The sequence below is a fragment of the Cryptomeria japonica genome, chromosome 6, assembly GCF_030272615.1.
Source record: "Cryptomeria japonica chromosome 6, Sugi_1.0, whole genome shotgun sequence".
Taxonomy (NCBI): domain Eukaryota; kingdom Viridiplantae; phylum Streptophyta; class Pinopsida; order Cupressales; family Cupressaceae; genus Cryptomeria; species Cryptomeria japonica.
In genome coordinates, this window is record NC_081410.1 from 434765571 (window position 1) to 434787130 (window position 21560).

A 21560-nucleotide genomic window follows, 5' to 3' on the forward strand; every position below is an offset into this window, starting at 1 on the left:
GAAACACATTGTTTTCCAAATCCCAAGTTCTTCTAATATGTCATATAGAGATGCAATTGATCATGACAACTCATTTCACGATGTTGGTGAGCCCACACATTGAAATTTCAACCAAAGACAAATGATTGTTGATCAAGATGAAGACTATATAGACCTTGTCAAATATTAGAAACAATAACTCCTAAAGAAAATTTACATGGAAAAGAGATTATATATAGAGGAATTATATGCTTATTGATAGAAGAAATATGGATAGAATGGTTGATGCAATATCTAAATTCATTGCATGAAGTATTGGGATCTAGAGACATATAGTGATGACCATCATCCATTTCTCCCAATATGTCATATACAGATGAAATTGAATATTAATTTTTATATTACATCGTAAAAATAGAAAGCTCTAGCAAAAGAGGCCCAACTTGCTTCAATTAAACTTGCAAATTACCTTTCAATTAACAAGGAGGAAGAATTTTCTTATGGTATATTATGTTAAGTACTAGGAAGATCATGATGATCAATCTAATGCATTTGAATATGAATTTGTGGGAAAGAAAGTAAAATATCAACTATGATGCACCTAATCATATATTTTAGTATAAACATAATTATGGTTCAAATGTGTATTAGTTCCCCACCATAATTTATAACATTCAAGATAACTCATGCAATAGAGGTGCCAACAATCCATTCCATCAAGTGAAAACATAATAACCCATACAAATGCAATAGTAGTGTAATTCCAAATTGGATATTATTCAAAAGATAGAAAAATTCATGGATGAAGTGATCCTAATATCGTTAGACCAAATGTAAGTGACAAACATTAACAATGCAAAGTAAAGAGTAAAATTTGAGGCAAGGAACACACTGCTACAGAACCAATACAATAGTAGATATTCAAGAAGAGAGATGTATCAAAATCTCACTAACATGTATTATCAATTACTACAAATGTTCCATAAGAGGTGAATTCAAATTTTAAGGCACAAATAGTTCAATCCCATCCATTGGAATAGCAATGTGTAAACATAAGAAGGAAGGAAGAACAAACTGGTAAAGGATGTTTCCTCTTGTAGTCAAGTCATGCTTTGCATTCCCAGTGTAAATGAATTGACCATCCCACATCATCAAGGGTACCTATCATATCTTTTCATTATGGTGCATGAAGAGGGGGTCAACATACATAGGGAAGAGAATATGTTGCACATTTTTGAGGATATCTACAAGACAAAAGTGTCATCCTTTAAATTGGTCCTAAGATTCTCTAAGCATATCACAATGAATGATATTGAGAAACTAACAAAATCCCTCTTTTTTCTTTCTCTTATTGAGCATATGAATGAAAATAAATAACATGAAGAAAGGAACCAAATGATGCACTTGTAAAATCAAGGAAATTCTTTAACAAGCACGAGTCTTGGTAAATCTAAGCTATTCTAATATTTTTAGTAGTTATATTTTACTCCATCCTATATTTTTGTTGTTTTTCTTAATTAGTACAAGTATGGATATGAACATCTCATTGTATTGATTGGAAAGTCTCCACGTGATGATGAATGGAAGTAATTACCTCTAGCTGATCATACATTCAAAGAAGTTGGCAAAGTACTATTTGAATTAGTCCTTGAAATAGATGTTAATATTACAATCAACTTAGGAATCCCAAAACATATTTTTTTCATAATTTTGAATAAGAACATAATGGTGTTATCTCTCAAACATTACTAGGGTTGACAAAATCTACATGGTAAAATCTTGTCATATAAGGAAACAATTTGAGGTATCTATTCAACAAGGGTCTTAATGGACATGTCCAAGATGGTGATATAGTCATTATATGGAATGCTCTATCAAATGATAAAGAAAAAGTAGAAATTTTATCCATTGTGCCTTGGTCAATATAAAGTTGTAAAATTTGAGCATCTCGAATATTTAATATGAAAAAATGATAATGGAATTCTAATTAAATTCTCAAACTAGAGAAGAGTGTAGCTTATAACATTGCCAAATAAATTTTCCAACTATGGTCATAGTGCATTTAACCTTGAGAATATAGTGAGAGATATCATGAAGCTAAAAAATTTCCATCATGGATTGAGTGTTACTTCTCATTGGTAATGGTTTATTCCTTGTATATCTTTTGTGTTTGTGTGTATTTCCTTATGCATGGAGACCCATTTTGATCATGATGAAGTTTAATTGTCTCAATCCCCTCCTTGTTCTTCATTTTGTAGCTTACTCCTAAAGATTTGATTCTTGATATGCCTACTATAGACACACATCTCCAACTAGATCTAGTGGTGGTACTCAATTTGATAGTGAAAAAATGTGTTTGAGTCCCATCCCACTTATGCATTAGGTCTCAGTTTTCCTATCATGTATAACCAATCTAGCCAATTTTTAAATGGGTCCCTCTTGTTAAAAATGCATAATTATTCGTCTTCTTCATCCCTAATGTTCTTATTAGATTATGGAAGTTGCAAAAAATAAAAAATGTTCTAAGTTTGGGAATTTTTTGGTCATTTTCTATATTTTTTATGGAGTTGCAAAGTTTTAGTGCACTACCAAACTTCTTTAATTTTCCAACCTCATAGTCTATCAAGTCCCTTACTCCCTCAATTTCCTCAATTTCATTAGTTTGTAATATTTTGGACATTTGGATTCATCTTCATTGTCTTGGCCTCAACAACCCATCCTTGTATTCTCGTATTCCCAACATCTAGTCAAGTTTCATGTGTATTGTGGAGTTTCAAGGTCCATCTAGACCTCTTCTTGCTCCCTTCTTCCTCCTAATTTTCAATCTTATTATTCTCCCATTTCCCACAACCATTGATTTCTTCCATGTTTTCCTTTTACAAACTTGTGGGGTTTGTTTGGACTTTCAATCCTTGTCCATCTCCAAATATCCTTACCACGTGATCTATGGTGGACTTTTTTCTTCCCCTTCACCTCTTGATCTCTTAATCTCTCATCCTTCCATCTTTTCGTGCATTACCTTTTATCATTTCTATGTAGACTTTTAGTGTACTTCAAGACTTACCTTTCCAATGTTTCATCTTGGTCTTCCATTTTTTACCTCTACTTTCGCATTGAATTCTCACAAAGTGTTTAGATTCTTTTTTCAATCATTCTTCTTGAGCAAATTTCAATCTAAATTATGAACTTATTTTGCTTGTTTCTTTCATTTGTGAAGTTTTATTGAACTTTTAAATTTGCATCCTTGTATCTTGTCCTATCCTATCATTCTACATCAAATTCCTACATTTACTTCATATTACCAATCACTTTCCTAATATTCCCAAGATGTCATTGATGGTTAAATTTAATTCTTACAAATACTCCAAATGTTTTTTCCCACTTCAAAATAATTTTTCATCTTGAGGATGCAAATCTACATGTTCAATGGTAAATGATGAAGAAATCCAATTCTCCATGAATGTAGTGGTTAAGTTACAATTGTTGATGATCTCCACACATGCTCCATATCATGAATTTCATGTGATTTTACTTTTCTTGCAAGCCATATATATGACTTTATTTTCTCAATTGAATTCTCTTGAGGCACATGAACAAAAGCCTCATAACCAAAGACCCTTGTGTGAAATAAAAGGCTTTCTAGCTATCTACACTTCATAAGGAGTTTTATCAACAAGAGCTAAACAAGGAGACTGATTAATCAAATAACAACCAATACTTATAACTTTTGCCCAAAAGCATCTATCAAGCTTACCACCACTCAACATGCTCCTAGCCCTTTCCATCAAGGTTCGGTTCATTCTTTCTGCTGCCCCACTTTGTTGGGGATTATAAGGAGTAGTCTTCTACCAAACAATGTCTGCATGCTTACAAAACTCATCAAATCCCTTGGAACAATATCCACCCGCATTGTCAAATCTCAACATCCTTATCTTATAATCTAATTATTTCTCAACTAAGGCTTTAAATTCCTTAAACTTGGTGAATACCTTAAACTTTGCAAGTATAAAATAGATTCGGGTGTATCTTGAAACATCATTAATGAAAACAACATAATAACGAGACTTTCCTAAAAAATCAACATCAACTGGCCCAAATACATCTGAATGAATGATCTTTAATAATCTCTTAGCCTTATTAGTCCCATTAGGAAATGATGACATGTTTTGTTTACCACACACAATGTTCACAAATACCAATAGAATAATATGAAATAGCACCAACCAACTTTTATTCAAAAGTCTCAAACCTTTCTCACTTATGTGGCCCAATCTATGGTGCCACAACACATGCATTTTCAATGTCATTTACATAGGGAGAGCTACAAAAAGTGGAGTCATTAAGCCTAAACAAAGTCCCTACTCAAGATACTTTAGCAATCACCAAACTCCCTCTTACCAACATGCCACCAAGCTTATCAAATACCACATGCATTCTAAAATCATTGGATACAAACAAAATATTTCTTGCAAGTCCTAAAATATATAAAATATTATCAAGGGTTTTAACCATCCCATCATTGAAACACAACTTTTACCTTTGTTTTTTTTTTCTTACACTCCACATGCCCTCTTTTTCCACAATTCCAACAATTATCAAATACCACATGCATTCTAAAATCATTGGATACAAACAAAATATTTCTTGCAAGTCCTAAAATATATAAAATATTATCAAGGGTTTTAACCATCTCATCATTGAAACACAACTTTTACCTTTGTTTTTTTTTTCTTACACTCCACATGCCCTCTTTTTCCACAATTCCAACACTTCAATAGACTTGTGGGTCTACAAGATTAAAGTAATATATGGAATCAAAAGCAACAAGCAAGCAACATGAAAGTTTTGCCACAAAACAAAAGGGTACCAAAGCTTTATAAGATTTTTCAACTCATCTTGATGTATCAAAAAATTCACAGCTATGTCTAACCCTGCCTCCTTAAAAGTGTTTAGATTAACTACTCCCAAGATGTGTCAAAGACCAAGCATTGCATGTAGTACCATTCTATCTCCACACTCCACACTCCACACCCTTGTCGTGTAAGAAACTTGTATCCCACTCCTCAAATATATTTTGACTTGTTTCTATGGTTACCAACAAACGAGTGCTAACACGAAGGAAAAAACAATTAGATAAAGGATCAATTAAAAGAAAGGTTTGTGAAGTAATTATTCACTTATTAACTACCACTTCCTTTTTCTTTTATGTGACATAATTAAAAGAAAGGTTTGTGAAGTAATTATTCACTTAAAGTAATTATTCACTTACTAACTACCACTTCCTTTTTCTTTTATGTGACATAATAATGAGTGTAAGTTTAACCTCTTTTGGAGGGGGCCTAAGCTTAGGTTTATTTGAAATCATTAATTTTAGTTCTCATAAGAATTTGAATATTGTGATATTAATATGTAAATATAATAAATGAATGTACCATCGATGCCTGCAGTACTCTAATGAGAGGAGCCATTGGCTCTCTCTATTTTTATTGTGTAATTAAAAGTTAACTACATACATGAAGTATGAAGTATGCTACTATGTTGTAGTGAACTGCGTTACTATATAGTAAGGAAATATCATACAATATTACTGTGCATTGTCTAATTACTGTGCATTGTCTAATATGCAATTGCATTGCCTTTAAATTAAAAAATTAGTGTGGTGTCACCTTTCTATTTTTCCCGTCTTTCAGATACCCAATTTTTTCCCAGTTAAATCCCAAATCTTAATATTTTAATTTGCCAATTTATTTCTTCAGAAGAATTTTTTCTATTCTATATGAAACCATGTCAGAAACCATGTCAGAGATGATAATAATAAGTAGTGAAATTTTGTAGAAATCCCATGGTATTAATCCTATTCAATTCCATTCTTTCCCCTGTTAAATCCCAAAATCTTTATATTTTAATTTGCCAATTTATTCTTCAAAAGATTTTTGCTACTATGTATGTCAGAGATGATAATACTAAATAGTGAAACTTGTAGAAATCCCATGGTATTAATCCTATATAATTCAATTCAAATTGGCATTAATGTTTGTCAGCATCTCTAATTTCCTGCCTTCCCGAAGAGAATAATCCTCTCACCTTTTGAAGATAGATCAAAACACGATTCATTATCACACCCATGTTTACCATTATCAGATCCATTTACAACAAATGCACATCTGGGCCAGAAGTGATAAGAAAATTATTACAACTTCCAAGAAACAAACCACAAAATTGCACTGGACTAAAGTCGAGCCTAGAGATTCACAATCTGATGAAACTGCCACTGGTATATTTATCGGTATGAAATAAATGCTGCGTTGTTTATCCTCCTCCACAATTAATTTTCCGTGTTCTTGAGGTCCTCTTTTTATGAACTGGTGCCAACATATCACAAGAAGGGATATACTGACTTCTGATTGTCACAATCTTTTAAACCCGTCCAATAGGATGTCTGCATAGATTCAGGCCAAAAACATGTCCACAAGAAGACCGCCTCTATCTATATTGCTTCTGCTTTTTTGCTTTCTTTCCACATGTAACTGAACTTTGCAGTGAGTTGGCTGAATATTTTTCTCGACGCTTGTTAAATGTATTTGCTCTGCTCTCTGAATCGCCATCGTCATCATCATAATCATCTACATTGCTATGCTTTATCTCATGTGCTTTGCTGTCTTTGTCAACTGAGCATGACTCTTCAGTGCCTGAAGCAGATTGTCGTTTGGCAGCATTTAGTTTTGCACGTAGCTTCTTCTCAACAGGGTTCAAGGTGGTTGCGAACTTAGAGTGAGGAACAAACTTTGCTCCTAAACCCAACCTTCAAAGTAAAGACAATAAACACAAAATGGTTATTTAAAACATGGACACAAGAAAATACTAAGATTGTATATAGGCACACTTTCTCACCTTTGAGGCCTAATCTGAATTTCCACTTCTTCCGCATCTTTTGCACTGTCTTCGCCTACATTCATTTGCTTCACCCATCCTTCAGCCTGCATCAAAAATGAGACTCAAATGCTACAAAAATATCTAAAACAAACAAAATTGATATAAAACAATGTCTTACAATCTATAAGTCTGTAAAAATGTAAGTTCTATCAAGAGCTTTGATCGTAATTGGGAAAAAACGGCTAGATGAACAAATAATGAGTTTTAACTAAAAACCCTACCAGAAAATCAGCCTCAAGAATCTCAAGAATGAGGATATAACTTCACAAGTCATCTAGAAGCATGTCAAACACTTGAGTATAATTGGTATAAAATAAAAGAAGGGTTGATTTTTCCCACAATAGATAAAGTCTCATTTATTCTTTACAAATTGAATGTTCTCGATGAGATTAGAAGTACTATTAATGGGTTATAGCAGTGGAGAAACTATTATGGTTTAATCAGTCATTCCAGAATTCAAGCAGATATAAACAATGGAGTTTGGCTAGGCCTATTTGAATTATAAATAATTCATATTTAGGATTAAACAAATTCAAAGATTTAAAATTTTATAATACAATATAAGAACAAAGAACCTCGTCACTACCATATGATATTAATAAAGAAACAAAATACTCACCAATTTCAACGATTTGTTCAACACGATCACTTTTTGTGAATCATTTTCCTTTGTAGATACCATGAGTACAAAATTGCACAATACACTAACTTGTTCTACCGCTGAGACCAAGATTGAAGCTTCAATTAAACTTATCTGCACAATTATAACATAATATGTGAATGTTAGAAAATAATATTAGTTTATATAAACATTCGAAACGGCATTTGCTTCAAACAAACAGAATTTTAGCAATATGGTAAGTTAAAACCTATTGGTAATAAAGTAACTAGTGTGTGGCCTTGTGTTCAAAATGCACATAAAAAGGCAAGTAACGAAGCAAAATAAAATCAACTTAAAGTATGATCATACAAATTTTCGATAAGAAGCTCTATACTTTTAAAAAAAGGCCAGTGAATTGTAAAATAGAATTATCTTTGTTTAAGCCTAAAACGAAAAAAATTTCTAGAACTGAATACCACTTACAAATAAATAATTTAGTTTAGCTGGATCAATAATCGACTAACTTCTGATAGACATGCATAATTGGGATACGGGAGAATTACACTGTTTGAAGCATCATAAAGGACATCCTTGATCTAGTCTAATGCCTTCAATCAACATTTTTTAATCAAGTCAGACGAACAGCCAATATTGCAGTAACCAAGGTGGCCAATGTTGCCTTCTAAGAAGTTGCTCCTTATTGTAGGAGACAATCTTTGAGAAACCATCATAGTGGGCACCATACAGACACCCTTTCACATATTGTCCGATGAATATTATCAACTATATAAGTTGATGAAATTATATCACAATTCAACTGCATAGTTTTTGAGTCAAACTCATTGATCCATATTTCATGACTAGCGATTCACACAAACTCAGTCTCATTAGAATGAATGGTCCACTTATCACTCATTGCATCTATATGAAGCTCACAGGGGTGAAGAATCAAGACCCCAGGAGGTTGCCTATCCCAGTACTACTCCAACTCAAGCACACTTAACCATCGAGTTTCCCCAAGATCAAGCCCACTTAACTTGCTACCCAATTTGCAAAACCTTCAGCAAGTGTTTCTAATGATATTTTACAACATCCAGGTCAAGCTAACAGAGATGACATGAATCCAGATGCAGACATCAACAACTCAGTTCTTAAAAATGTTATGGCCTTGCTGCTAAAGATAATTCCATCAATAGAAAGAAACTTTAAAGATCTGAACAATATTTCTTAATGTTTTTTAGCTACTTGTGAATAAGCATGCAATTGTCTCGAAATATAACAAGTGACTAAATAATGAACAACAACAGCAAATAAGAATGATATTACATGTACAGAAGCCAGTAGATCAATTTAACAGTTTTACATGATAATTCTTTAATAAATTATAAGTATCAGCAGGGCCTGACAATGAAATTATCATCTTGCTGACAAATCAATACCTGTCTCTGATAGTTCACAAGCTGATGAGAAAACACATATTGAGAATTACTTCCCAAGCCTAGAAACCTCGGCCTTTAACTATGAAAAACAAGATAAATGTTACAAATAAGCCTGATAATATTGAGCTTCCAGAATTAAGCACTCATGGAGATTGCCCATCTATAATAGTGTGACTGATCACATGCTGAAACTTCTCTTAACCACAACATCAATGCTTTGTCTGAATGTTCAACAGTATCACAGTTGTTGGCCCGGGTAATAATCCATCAAAAATACTTCCTATTAGCACATTCTGTTAATCATGAGTAACACTCAATTTTAATCCATGCCCCGCCAAGTTTCCAGGATGGAGATGCCAGGGGATAGAAGACGTGCTTTAGGACAGCTGGGACAGAAGGCCTTTTTTAAGGGACAGCAATTAAAAAAATAGGGGAAATCTAAAAAATACAGAAAATTTAAAATATTCTTATAATAATACATTCACCACATTTATTTTGTAACCATGTTATGAAACATTAGAGCTGAATCTGGAATTCAGCTGAAGCGACATGCAAATTAACAACATTTCAATGTCTATAATCATTTGAGCTTTCATTATCAATGTGTATGTACAACAGAATGGAAACTTTAAAACAGTGAAAAGCTACATATGCTACTCATATGCCTCCACCTTATCTTCATCTAAATCAAAATTAGAATCTATTTTTCAATCACTACCAATATGAGGGACCACCTCATCCAATGGAACCCCAACAAAACCCTCATGTGCTGCACCATCATCAATTTATATGGCAACTTCACCATCAACACCCTACCATACAGCTGGAGTCTATCAATCCTAAAGTTGCAAGGCACTATGCATGGCCACCAACTTCTCCACTCATTGAGAGGTCAGTCTATTCCTCTTTACTAATTGAACGAAGTTGAATATGGACCGAATCCTCTCTACAACAAAGGAACTAGCAACCTATGAAGAAGGCCAATGGCCAGTGTCCTCAACTTTGTTACACTTGCATCCTTGCCATCCCATGTCCACCATCCAATAGGGTTAATTTGAGATAATGCAGCCCTGGTCTTCACTTCTAGTTTGCTAAATGTTGCACACCAAAAATTAAAAACAAAGATTATCCACTATGTTTGAAGAAAATTTGCCTCCTTGTTGCTATACATCTTTCAAAGGACCTTCATGAGCCCTTTTTTCACCGTTTCATCATCAAGATTATGCATTCTCCCAAGCCTTAGTGCATACCATTTGGGATTTAGAGAATAGGCTGTAATATGAAGCAAGGTGTTCATAGTGTTCGACCACTACATTGCAATGGGTTTAATATGCCTCTTATATAATCCCAAATTATGAAACCCACTATCAATTGTATGATCCATCTGCCCAAACATGATGTTAAATGTATCGTAAATCTCTCCAAGACTAGGAGAGTCTATATCAACAAATCTAATGATCTACACAATGGATAAGATTAAGGAGAAAATGTATCAGCAAACAAAATTTTCAAAAAAGAGGCAAGACAAATGACAAAGTGTAATACTCAGAATTTTTTCTTTTTGCACAACTAAAATTTATTACTACCCAATAAGTCTACAATTCTTGGGTAACAACTTTACAAGTGAATGCTTATACAAAAATTGATAATGGATAGTAAACTTATCTCAAATGATGTAATATGGATGCTCTCTTGTCTTCTTCTCACTATTATTCTCTTATTTTCTTCATCTTGTTCTATTTCTTTGTCTTCTCACAAATGCAAAATGGAAAAATGAGAAAGTTTTTTGGCTTGAAGTGTTGGTGTCTTTGTTTCAGTCTAGGGTTGTTGTAAAAGGGTCTGGATTGGCTTTTAAGTGTTGGTGTCTTTGTTTATGAAGGGATGTGGATGCCCTTATCTCTTTCTTTTCTTTTTTTTGCTTGAAACCTAGTCATTCCCGATCGTTTTTTTCAAGTACCAAAAACATTTACAATTTTGCTTTTGCAGGGGATGGCCCCAAAAACATTTCCTACTCATCCTTGAATCCCCAGCAATTCCACAATGTGGGGTATGAGTAAAAATTCCCAAGAGACACAAACCTGTGCAACATAAAAGTACTTAATACCAATGCTCCCCCAAGTTTTTGTGACAAGGATGGTAGGGGACGGCAAGACGTGTTTCTGGTATGTGGATGCTTTTTGGCCTTTTTTAGAGTGCGGCTATTAAAAAAATTAGAATTTTTTTAAAATATAAGGAATTTTCAAATATTCAAATGATAACATTTATGTAACATTCATCATAGACATTACAGAACCTTTGTGAGCATGGCTAATTGAATAGAAATTATGATGTTCTTTATATTTACATATGAGCATGAGTTAATAAAGGCATGCCTGATTTGTGTGTATATTCAAGTGAGAGTTTATTACTAAAGTTTTCTTAAAGTTTTCCTAAAGTTTTCCTAAAAAACATTGCAGCATTTTGAGTGGATGGCCTTTGGAAAGACTATTGTAGCATTTTAGCCTTCTTAAAACTGGCTGGAATTATAGAAACTTCAGATTTAAGGATTTGATGTTGTATTTGGGGTTTCTTTCTTCAATCTTCTCTTGGTATTGAAGTCTTGTAGAACCTTCAACCAACTTATTAAAAAAGAGAACAAAGACTAGTATATCTCTATTATAGGCTGAACAAACATGATTTGTGTATTATACTTCTGAAGTTCTAATTTATTTTTATTTGTGTGCAACTTGTACAATGCCTAAAATAAAACAATGTCCTATCAATCTTGATATATATTTCTCATAGTGTCTTAAATTTTTAAGTGAAAACAGCTGTAGCTTCCTTGCCAATCTGATCAAATATCTAACGGGCAAGAAATGAAAAGTATATTCACACAAAATAACAGTCAATCACTAGTAAATCCAACGATGTCCAATGCTTGTTCATAACCCTCCAGGGTTAAGATAAGAGATTAGTAAAGTAGATATTTAACATAACTAGGGCATATAATCATAGAGAAGTTAAAACTCCCATTCGGTAGACAATAAAGCAAATTTAAAGTCCTTTTTGAAAATCCAACAAAGCCAAAGAACAGTATTTCAAACAGGATAGAACTTTCAAAACTAACAAAATAAAAACATATAATTAAAAAGTTTAGATATATCTTTATTAAAATAAAAATGCAAACAAAGGTAGGATCAAAGAATGTCATCGAAGACCCTTTAGCAAAATAGAAAAACGCAGAGAACATCAAAAGAAGAAATCCAATACTCAGTCAGATCTAAATGTCAAAAGGGCAACCATGAGCTGGTGAGGCATGTTGAATCCTCAATATGATTCAAAACAGGTCTATGAAATTCTCTCTTCATTCAGCAAAACCTTATGAAACAAAACATAAACAAAAATAAAATGTGAATTAAACAGAGAGCAAACCTTTTTTGCACCATAAGACTGGATTGCTGGAAAAGGTATATATAATATGAAGCATAAGCATAAAAAGCAGCCGTCATCTGGTGCTGCATGTTGAGTTGTCATGAATAATTAAACAGATCTAGGATTATCATCCTCATCCATCTGATATATAACACCGTAGATAAAAACCCTTGGAAACCATTCAAGATTCATTTCCATCAAACACAAAATCCTTCTTTTCTCCAGTTGGAAACCATTCATGATTCATTTCCATCAAACACAAAATCCTTCTTTTCTCCAGTTGGAAACCATTCAAACCAATAATAACTACCATGAAGTTTCTATATAGATCATCATTAAGAACTGACGGACAACAGATTATGATTCTCACAACAGAAGCCTTACTGACTCCAAGATTTTCATAGAATTGCAGTTTATTTTACAGTTCTTTTCAAGAACAATTAAACATATTTAGGTGCTCTTTAAAAAGTTTCCCAAGCTCCTGAGTTGGAAATCCAATGTTGCTCAAAGTTAACACAGTTGCAAGCAAGCTTGGTTTCCCTTCATAAACAGTTGATGTGGAGGCAGCAATTATGGATATCACAAGGCTTTAGACTAATGCCTTCAAAGAAGGCCTCAAACTCATTTAAATGGATTATAAAGCACATGTTGTAATGTCCCCTTTTGCAATCTCCCTTAATCAAGCCCTAGAATAACAATTTCAGCTTAAGTCTTAAGGGGGTCATTTATTTTTAACTTAAATTATCAAATATAATACATGTTTCAAAGTAACCCTGGTTTAGGTCCTAATAATATTAATAATCATTGAACTTATAAATATTAACATTAAACCCCAATTTCCATGATTCCATATAACAATCTAATGCCCTAAATAGAGTAGAATGAGATTAGAGCTACCTGGTATTTTGAATGAAGACCTGCAAACAGGTTAGGATGATATAAAATCATAAAACGCATGATTATAACAGATCCTAAGAACTTATTTGAGTAAAGCATGAATTCATTTTAAAAGAACTTAGTCATAGAATAGGAATAGGATAGGATGACCAAGTGTGGTGCCCTGGAAACCCTCTATCCTAGGCTCAAGGGCGGCTTAACTCCCTTGACCTCATGTGGCCCATACCATTGATGAGGTGGCCTACTATAATGTCCCCTCCTTAGGCAGAGCAGTCAGCATTGGAGGTTGGCCTATACCTGGCTCCCGTAGGCCAGCAGAGTGATTAGGGAGTCTATTCAGGGGCAGAGACAGACACATCAGAGGTTTATGAGCCTATTTGAGCAGTTTGGGGTGATCTCCTAAATTTTAGGAGGAATCCCTATTTTTTAGGGACGGACTGTGAGTTACTTGGGAAGCATCAGGAGGCCCTCAGAACCATTCTAGCAACTTTTGTCGCATTTACTATTTTTTAGGAAGGGGTCCTAAATTTTAGGAGCCACTGCCAGTTAGCTCCTAGTGACATGTGTTTACCCTCTCGGGTGAATACTTAAAGCATAAAGTACGTAATGTAGAACAATGCCATAGATATCATACAAGTATCAGATATGTTATTCTATTCATAATTCGTGTTCTTCACAAGTTACAATCAGGAGTATATAAAGATACCGAGGGGGTGCGAGCGCCAACCGTCGCACCGCAACTGCCACCCCTCGGTTGCCAACTAACAAACCCAATTACGACTTAATTAACTATTCTTATTCCCGTATACAATAATGCGGCTAACATCATCCCCCTCAAAAAGAAAAGTCGTCTCCAGGCGACTTACAACAAAATGGAGAATACATGGAGCTTGCAAAAATCCAGAAGAAGAAAAAAACTAAGGAAGTGCAAAAGGCGTCCCTGATGAAGAAGGCGCCGGTGGTGGTGTAGCAGTGGACGCCAAGCGCCCACGGAGCTCATACACCTGCTCTGTCCTCCTCTCGGGATCCCGTTCCGCGACCATCTGCCGCTCCATAGCAGTCTTTACCATATAGGCTGCCTTGAGCACCTCCTTATCCTTCTTGTCCACATTTTCCAGGGCACTGACCAACCGAGTCTCCAACAGCTCACTCGAGGCCCTCTCCTCTTTCAACTGTATCAGCAAGGCAGACTTCTTTGCTACTAAAATGTCCACTGCTGCCTGGTTTTGTGCCATGGTAGCCTCTAGCTTGCAAAACCTGGTAGTCAGCTCCTCCCGAGCTGTTACTGCTGCCACCCTCAAAGCCTCAACTGTAGTTGCCGTCTGTTGTGACCTCCGAAGCTCCAAATAACCTTCACGGAAGGCCTACTCTACCTCTCTCACCAACGACTGCATCTGGGTCATGCCAACCCCCTCAGTGAGGCGCCAAGCCTCCAGCATCGCTAGGCTCTCCGTGTCCGGCCACCCGGCACACTCAAAACACCTCTCAAACTCAGCTCGGCATCCCGTGCGGGCAAAGGTCAACAACCCTTCCATCCGCTCAACCATGGTCGCATCGGCCTGGAGCGTGGCAGATGACACAAGCCCCTGTGCTCCCAGAGTCATCTCAGTAATAAACTGCTCCAACTCTCCACCCTGCTGACTTCCCACGGGCACCTCCTCTGCTCTGTACGAACTGGTTACTACCACTGCAGGGGGTGAAGCAACCCTCTGAACTGCCCTGCTGCTCGAGGAACTCCCTTCCTTGAGATCAATGACATCCAAGGAATACGTGGTCCACCCTGGGGATAGAGTGGCCTCTCCTGGTGCCACGGGTGCCATCTGGTAACGGCTCAACCAGCTAGTGAGGTCATCATGAAGAGTGCCTGCTGCCATCATTGCCTCCTACATATATCCGGGCAACCCTGGCACATCCTGTCCTGTCACATCCGACACCTCGTGCACCATGGAAGCCTCTGCACTCGCCAAGGTCTCCACCCGTGGTGGTGTCATGGCTATCGTCGCCCGAGGCTACCCGAAACTAGGAACTGGTACCGTGGTGACTACACTCACTGTCCCGAAGGACCGCGGCACCGCCAACTGACAAGTCTCTGGTAAGCGGGCTGGTGTAAAGTGGACCTGCACCTGTGATGCTACAATAGACCCTACTGTACCTGCAGACTCCACTACCCCTTCTTCAGGCAATTGGTCGCCCCTTCTCCCTGCCAGTCGGAAACTCCCTCCACTTACCTGGGAGGTGTCTGCGGATTCCTCCCTGCCACTTTCTGCATCCTCAGCCTCGAACTCTTCCGTGTCAAACTCCGTATCGGACATGGCAGCCTTCTTTCTTTTTGTGCCCAAACGTGCCTTCGTGCCATGTGCCAAGGCGTCTAAGTGTGACCAATAGAATATGGGCGGCTGGTCTAGTGCAACACGGCCCTGTGGCTCCAATGGCTGTGAGCACGGGGTGATTTGCTTGCGGACTGCGTCCAGGAATAATCCAATGGCGTGATGCGGCATGTAGAACTTCTTGTATTGCAACGTCATGAACTCGTCCATCCTATCCGCCAATAGTGACGCCCAATCGTATACCACTCCATTGTGCAGCTCGTTCATCAGCACTATCTGTGCAATGGCTATGTCCGACGCGCAGGTGGCACCTGTGAGGCGACTCTTCACCACCCACAACAAGCATCGCCATACTCCCTTGGCAAAAAATTGTTTCTTCACTCCCCGACTCTTGCCTGCACTCTTGAGGGCGCAACATCAACTGGAGCAGTGTGGCACGATTCTCTGGGGATATTTTCTGTGAAGTGTCTATTTTCTTTCCTTTTATCCCCGGTATGCCAAATACCCTAGTGAACTCGCTTGTCGTGAATGACACTGTTATCCTCTGATGTTGATAATCAAATACCGACTGGTGGCGATGTCTGTCATAGCTGCCAATCATGGCACGCAAAACCACCTCAAAGTCCTTTATCGAAAAAACTGGCATCTGGACGGCCCAGTGTACCTGTGCCTGGCGAAGGCTTTTCTTTATTAAATCATCCTGAGGTGTCTTTGCCCACCAGTTCCGACAGTCGATTCCATTCAAACCCTCGAACATAATATTATCTGCCGTTATTTCATCTTTGTCCTTTGTCGCCAAGGGTTTGGGACAATGCTTCTTGCTTTTTTGACTGGTGCTCATACCGAAACTACCTGCAATGCGCACCCCAGATGGTAAAATCCGTTTGCCTATGTCTGCATTGGTTTCTTTTTGCCCTCCCTGCAACTTGTCTTCTAACGGCTGCAACCGTTTCCGCCAATCTGCCTTGTTCCTGTTTATGTCCATTAGTACCAGATTACTTCTTCAATTCTACTTTTATAACCTTTTTTTTTCAAAACTAAAACCCGTCTGCCGTAGCAGCACAGACTTGTGCGGCTTGGTGCGTGCGGGCTTGTGTCGGCTGCGCGTGTGCGGGCTATGCGGCTGCGCGCTGTGCATGTGCGGCTGTGCGGCTGGCATCGTTCTTCCCCCCGCGGCTATCATTTTTCCTTCTCTCCCCCTCGGCTGTGCAGGCTTTCATTTGTTTCCGCGGGGCTGTGCGGGCTTTTATGTGTGGTGTGCGGTGACCACCGCACGGTGGCATCCACCGCCAATGGCCCCACCACACGGTGGTTCCACCGTCGGTGGTCCCACAGTCGATGGTTCCACCGTACGGTGGGCCCACTTTTCTTTTTTTCTTTTTTTTTTTTAATTCTTTTAAGCATCCGTCATGGTCTGGGCTCCCTCCATTCGTGGTAAATTTTTAATTTCGACCCGTTGACGGCATTTGGTATCTCTTCCCCGTCCAGCGTCCACAACTTAATTGCCCCGTTGGTATTGACCTCGCGTACCCTGAAGGGTCCTAGCCAACGCACTTTGAATTTCCCAGGTTTGATTTCGTTCCTTCCATTGAATTTCAACACCAACTGCCCAGGAGTAAACTTCATTCGCCGGAGATGCTTGTCGTGCCAAACCTTCCGTCTTTGCTGGGCTGTCTTTGTCGCCCATTGGGCCATCATCCTTCATTCGTCCAATTTGTTCAAAGCGTACAGTCTCTGCCTCAGGCTTTCCATGTCGCCAAGTCGATTATCGATGGCGATCCGGAGACTCGGCACCATGAATTCAACTAGCACCACAGCTTCTTGTCCATACATTAGCTGGAAGGGAGTCTGTCCAGTAGTTACCTTGTAAGTTGTTCGATATGCCCAAAGTACTGACGGTAGGCGCTCCTCCCAGTCATCCTTCTCCACTCCGCAAGACTTATATATCACCGACATTATTATTTTATTGGTCGCCTCGGCTTGCCCGTTCGCCCGTGGATAGTAGGGGCTTGATAAGGAGTGGAAGATTTTAAACTCCGTTGTTAGCAATCGGATTATGTGATTTACAAAATGGCCTCCTCTGTCACTCGTCAGTTGGATTGGAATCCCATACCGCGTAATGATGTGTTCATAGATGAATTTTACTGTATTGACCGCCGAATTGTCGGGTAAGGCCCGTGCCTCCACCCACTTGGTCAAGTATTTTGTTGCCACTACAATGTATCTACATCGTCGGGCTCTACTTGGTTTTAATGGTCCGACGAAATCCAATCCCCATCTCTCAAACAGTTCCTGGGCATTCGATGGGTTGAGGGGCATTAAATCCCTTTTTAATGGCCGTCTGGCCCGTTGGCATGTATCACAGCTTGTTACCCACTCCCTGGCGTCATTATGTAGTGTCGGCCACCACAGTCCTGCCAACAGAACATTCCTCACCGTCGTGTCAGGCCCCATGTGTCCACCTGCGGGCCCTTCATGTGCTTCCCTTAGGATGCCCGAAATTTCCTCTTCTAGGACGCATTGCCGTAGGATCTGATCGGGCCCCATTTTATACAATAGGCCATTAATGAGTTGGAATGTCCTGCTCCTCAGTACCAGTTTCCTTCTTTCTCCTGGTGGCATCTCCCTCGGAAACCGTGATGTCGACAAATATTCCCCACGCTTGCGTACCAAGCGGGGAGAACCGCGATGCGAAATAAGTGAGCGTCTGGAAAATCTTCATTCACTTCTTCGGCTGGTTCTCCTGACTAGATTCTCGACAGCTGGTCAACTATCACATGGCTCTTCCCAGGTCTTACTATAATGTTGAATGTAAATTCCTGCAGCAATAGCAGCCATCGGCTGATTCGTCCTTGGATAATTGGCTTTTTTACCAGATACATTAAAGCCTGGTGGTCCACATAAAATGTGAACGGGGTGGCAAGCAAGTAATGTCAAAATTTCTGGACGGAGTACACCATCCCGAGGGCTTCCCTTTCTGTGGTGCTATAATTTTTCTCTGCCTTTGACAGGAGTCTGCTTGCAAAGTAGACCGGGTGATCTAGCCCGTGATCGCCAACCTGCGCCAGTGTGGCCCCTATGGCAAAGTTGGATGCATCAACGTGTACGTGGAACTCTTTGTCCCAATCAGGATATGTTAGGATTGGCACACCCACCAACCGTGACTTCAGTTCTTGGAAGGCCTCCTCCTAAGCCGTCCCCCATGTATACCGTTCACCTTTCCTTGTCAGCTTGTCCAGAGGGCAAGATACTCGAGCAAAATTTTTCATAAATCGCCTATAATACCCTATGTGTCCTAGGAAGGATTTGACTCCCGTGACATCTGTGGGTGCCTCCATTTCCACTATCACCCAAATCTTGTCTGGGTCAGTCTTGAGTCTAGCCTTACACACTATGTGTCCTAACAGCTTCCCTTGAGGCACCATGAATCTGCATTTTTTGGGGTTGAGTGCTAGGCGAGCTCGCCTGCATCTCTCCATGCATTCGCCAAGTGCGGCCAAATGTGTATCTTGGTTACTGTAGATGGACCAGTCGTCAAGGAACGCCCTGAAGTTCCCTACTGACATCTTTTCAAATATGTGAAGGATTATCCGTTGAAAGGTCGCTGGTGCGTTGCATAATCCGAACGGCATTCGATTATACGCGTACACGCCATCCTCCACTATGAAGGTGGTTTTTAATTTGTCTTCTTCAGCGATGGATATCTGGTTATACCCAGAAAATCCATCCATGAATGAATAAATTTCATGACCGGCCACTTCTTCCAAGATGCTATTCGTAAATGGTATTGGAAACGGGTCTTTTATGGTGACCGCGTTAAGGCATCTGAAATCCACGCAGATTCGGATCTGGTTTGCCTCCTTTTAAGGGATATCACTATGGGCGATACCAACTCGCTGGTCTGCACTTTAAAAATAATCCCGGCTTCGAGCATACGTTCAATTTCATCATTCACTCTTGCCGCATAGTTTTTATTCATTCTGTATGGCCTCTTCCGTACAGGTACGGCCCCAGGTACGAGTGAAATTTGGTGTATGCACAGTTCTGGCGGCACCCCTTTGAAGTCCTTATACGTCCAAGGGAATACATCCTTGTATTCCATGAATATTTTAAACGCAGCGGCTTTCAGGACTGGATTTCAGTCGTCGCCAACCAGAATGTTTCTTGGCTCTGCTTCCGTGCCGAGGTTTGTAGGTTTTACGGATTCTTCGTACCGGATTGGTTTTGTCATGTCAAACCTATGTGCTGGTACTTCGTTGACCGGGGCATCCCCTTCGGTGTATTCCTCGTACGCTGGCGGAAATTCGTTCTCGTCTTGATCCTCGTCAACCTGCAACATGTTACACCCATACAACAGCTCGTAGTCCTCCATTTGCCAGTGGAAGAGCCCATTAATGGAATCGGTCTCGTCCTCAGAACATCCTTGGATTTCGAGAACGCCTTCCTCGTTCGGTTCCCTTCCGTACTTTCCTCCGTCAACTCCACCTTCGCCGTCTGATTCCGACTCTGACACGAGTTCTTCACTCACAAGTTGTGTTTTCAAGTCGATAATAAATTTTCTCCCGGCTTTCTCCATTGACAACGTGTTACGCTTCCAGTTGTGATTCACTCTGGCTGCCACCAACCACCCTCTGCCCAGAATGGTGTCGTATCCTTTCTTGGCTAGCGGAATCACCACGAAGTCGAGGACAAATGGTTGTGTCCCGATGGTCACTTGTTGCGCCATGAGCGTTCCAAGGGGTTTGATACCATGTTGATCCGCTCCCAGTAAGTTGAAGGTTGACGGCCATAGTGTCGGTTTGCCAAGCTGCTTCCAGGTTTCTTCTGGAAGCACATTCACTCTCGACCTGCCGTCGACGATAGTGTCAGTCAGAATGGTGCCCAGTATTCCCATTTCTACCACCGTTGGGTGCCAGCCACTGTATAGTGTCAGGACCAATGGGTCAGTAGGTGTTCTGCCGGAACCATCCGTATTCCGGGTTGCCTGATTGTGCGAGGTTACTTGGACCGTACGTAGGAGTGTCGTACGTAATTGCGGCATCGTTTCCAGGAGGTCCTTCATTTTCACCGGCACTTCAATCTGTAGCATTTGCTTCAGGATATTTTCCTCCGCCTCAAATCAGGAAGTACTTACCGCTTCCTGGGTGCTCCTTTGTGCCAACATTTCCTTCGCCACTTCAGCCTTGGCCTCCAGCGCCTACTGCTTCTCCGTGCGAGGGTCCGAGTATGTGGCCTTCTTTGCCTATGACCGTGTGATTGCCAATACCCGTTCCTCCGTCCTGTCGATGTTGAGCAGGTTCACTCCCGACTTTGGGCAAGTTCCATCATCATGGTCTCCAGGCCCACACCATTTGCATAGTTTTTGTGGAGTTTCTTCTGAGGTGCATTCCCTGGCTAAGTGGCCCCATTGATTGCAGGCTCGGCACTGGATCATTGGCCGTCCCTTTGCATCATATTGGATTCGGCTCCTATTATTATTATTGGTCCTCCCCCCTTGCCAGTTGTTCCGGTATCAGCCAGGTGATGCATTATTGTTGGCGGTTTGCGAAGTTCCGACGGCCGACTGCTCTTGCGTGAAGAGAACTTGTTGGTTCCTGGTTTTCATATTGTAGGGACATTCCTTTGTCAAATGTCCCGCAATCTGACAAATGTTGCAGAAAGCCTTCTTGGGGCAGGACCCCTTGGTGTGTCCGTCACTCCTACAGTCGGTACACCACACGTCATTTTCTTCTGTCTTACTTGTACTCCCTTTCATGGCTTTGAATTCTTTCAACATTCGTTCCATGTCCTTTTGGAGGGTGTGCACCTTTTTACTCGATTCGCCACCACTGCTGCTTTCCCCGTCAGAATCTTCATCATCGTCAGATGAATATTTATTACTTTTCTTCTTCCTTGATGTTTGTATTCGCTCTCTAGGTCCATCGCCCTATTATAGGCATCGTCATATGACGTCGGGGGTACAATTTTCATTTT

The 21560-nt window shown here is 39.5% G+C and overlaps 1 protein-coding gene across 1 annotated transcript in view; it reads right to left on the reverse strand.

Annotated features, from left to right (window-relative positions):
• Positions 1 to 5956: 5956 nt before the first annotated feature.
• LOC131037531 (uncharacterized) overlaps positions 5957 to 21560 on the reverse strand; it is a 47374-nt gene continuing 31770 nt past the window's right edge. Inside the window, exons 2-4 of the mRNA XM_057969704.2 lie at positions 7532 to 7666; positions 6871 to 6956; positions 5957 to 6781 (exon numbers count right to left, since the gene is read on the reverse strand). Of these exons, the coding sequence (XP_057825687.2) occupies positions 6463 to 6781; positions 6871 to 6956; positions 7532 to 7594 (468 nt within the window). The 5' untranslated portion in view covers positions 7595 to 7666 and the 3' untranslated portion in view covers positions 5957 to 6462. The remainder of the gene's footprint in view (positions 6782 to 6870; positions 6957 to 7531; positions 7667 to 21560) is intronic.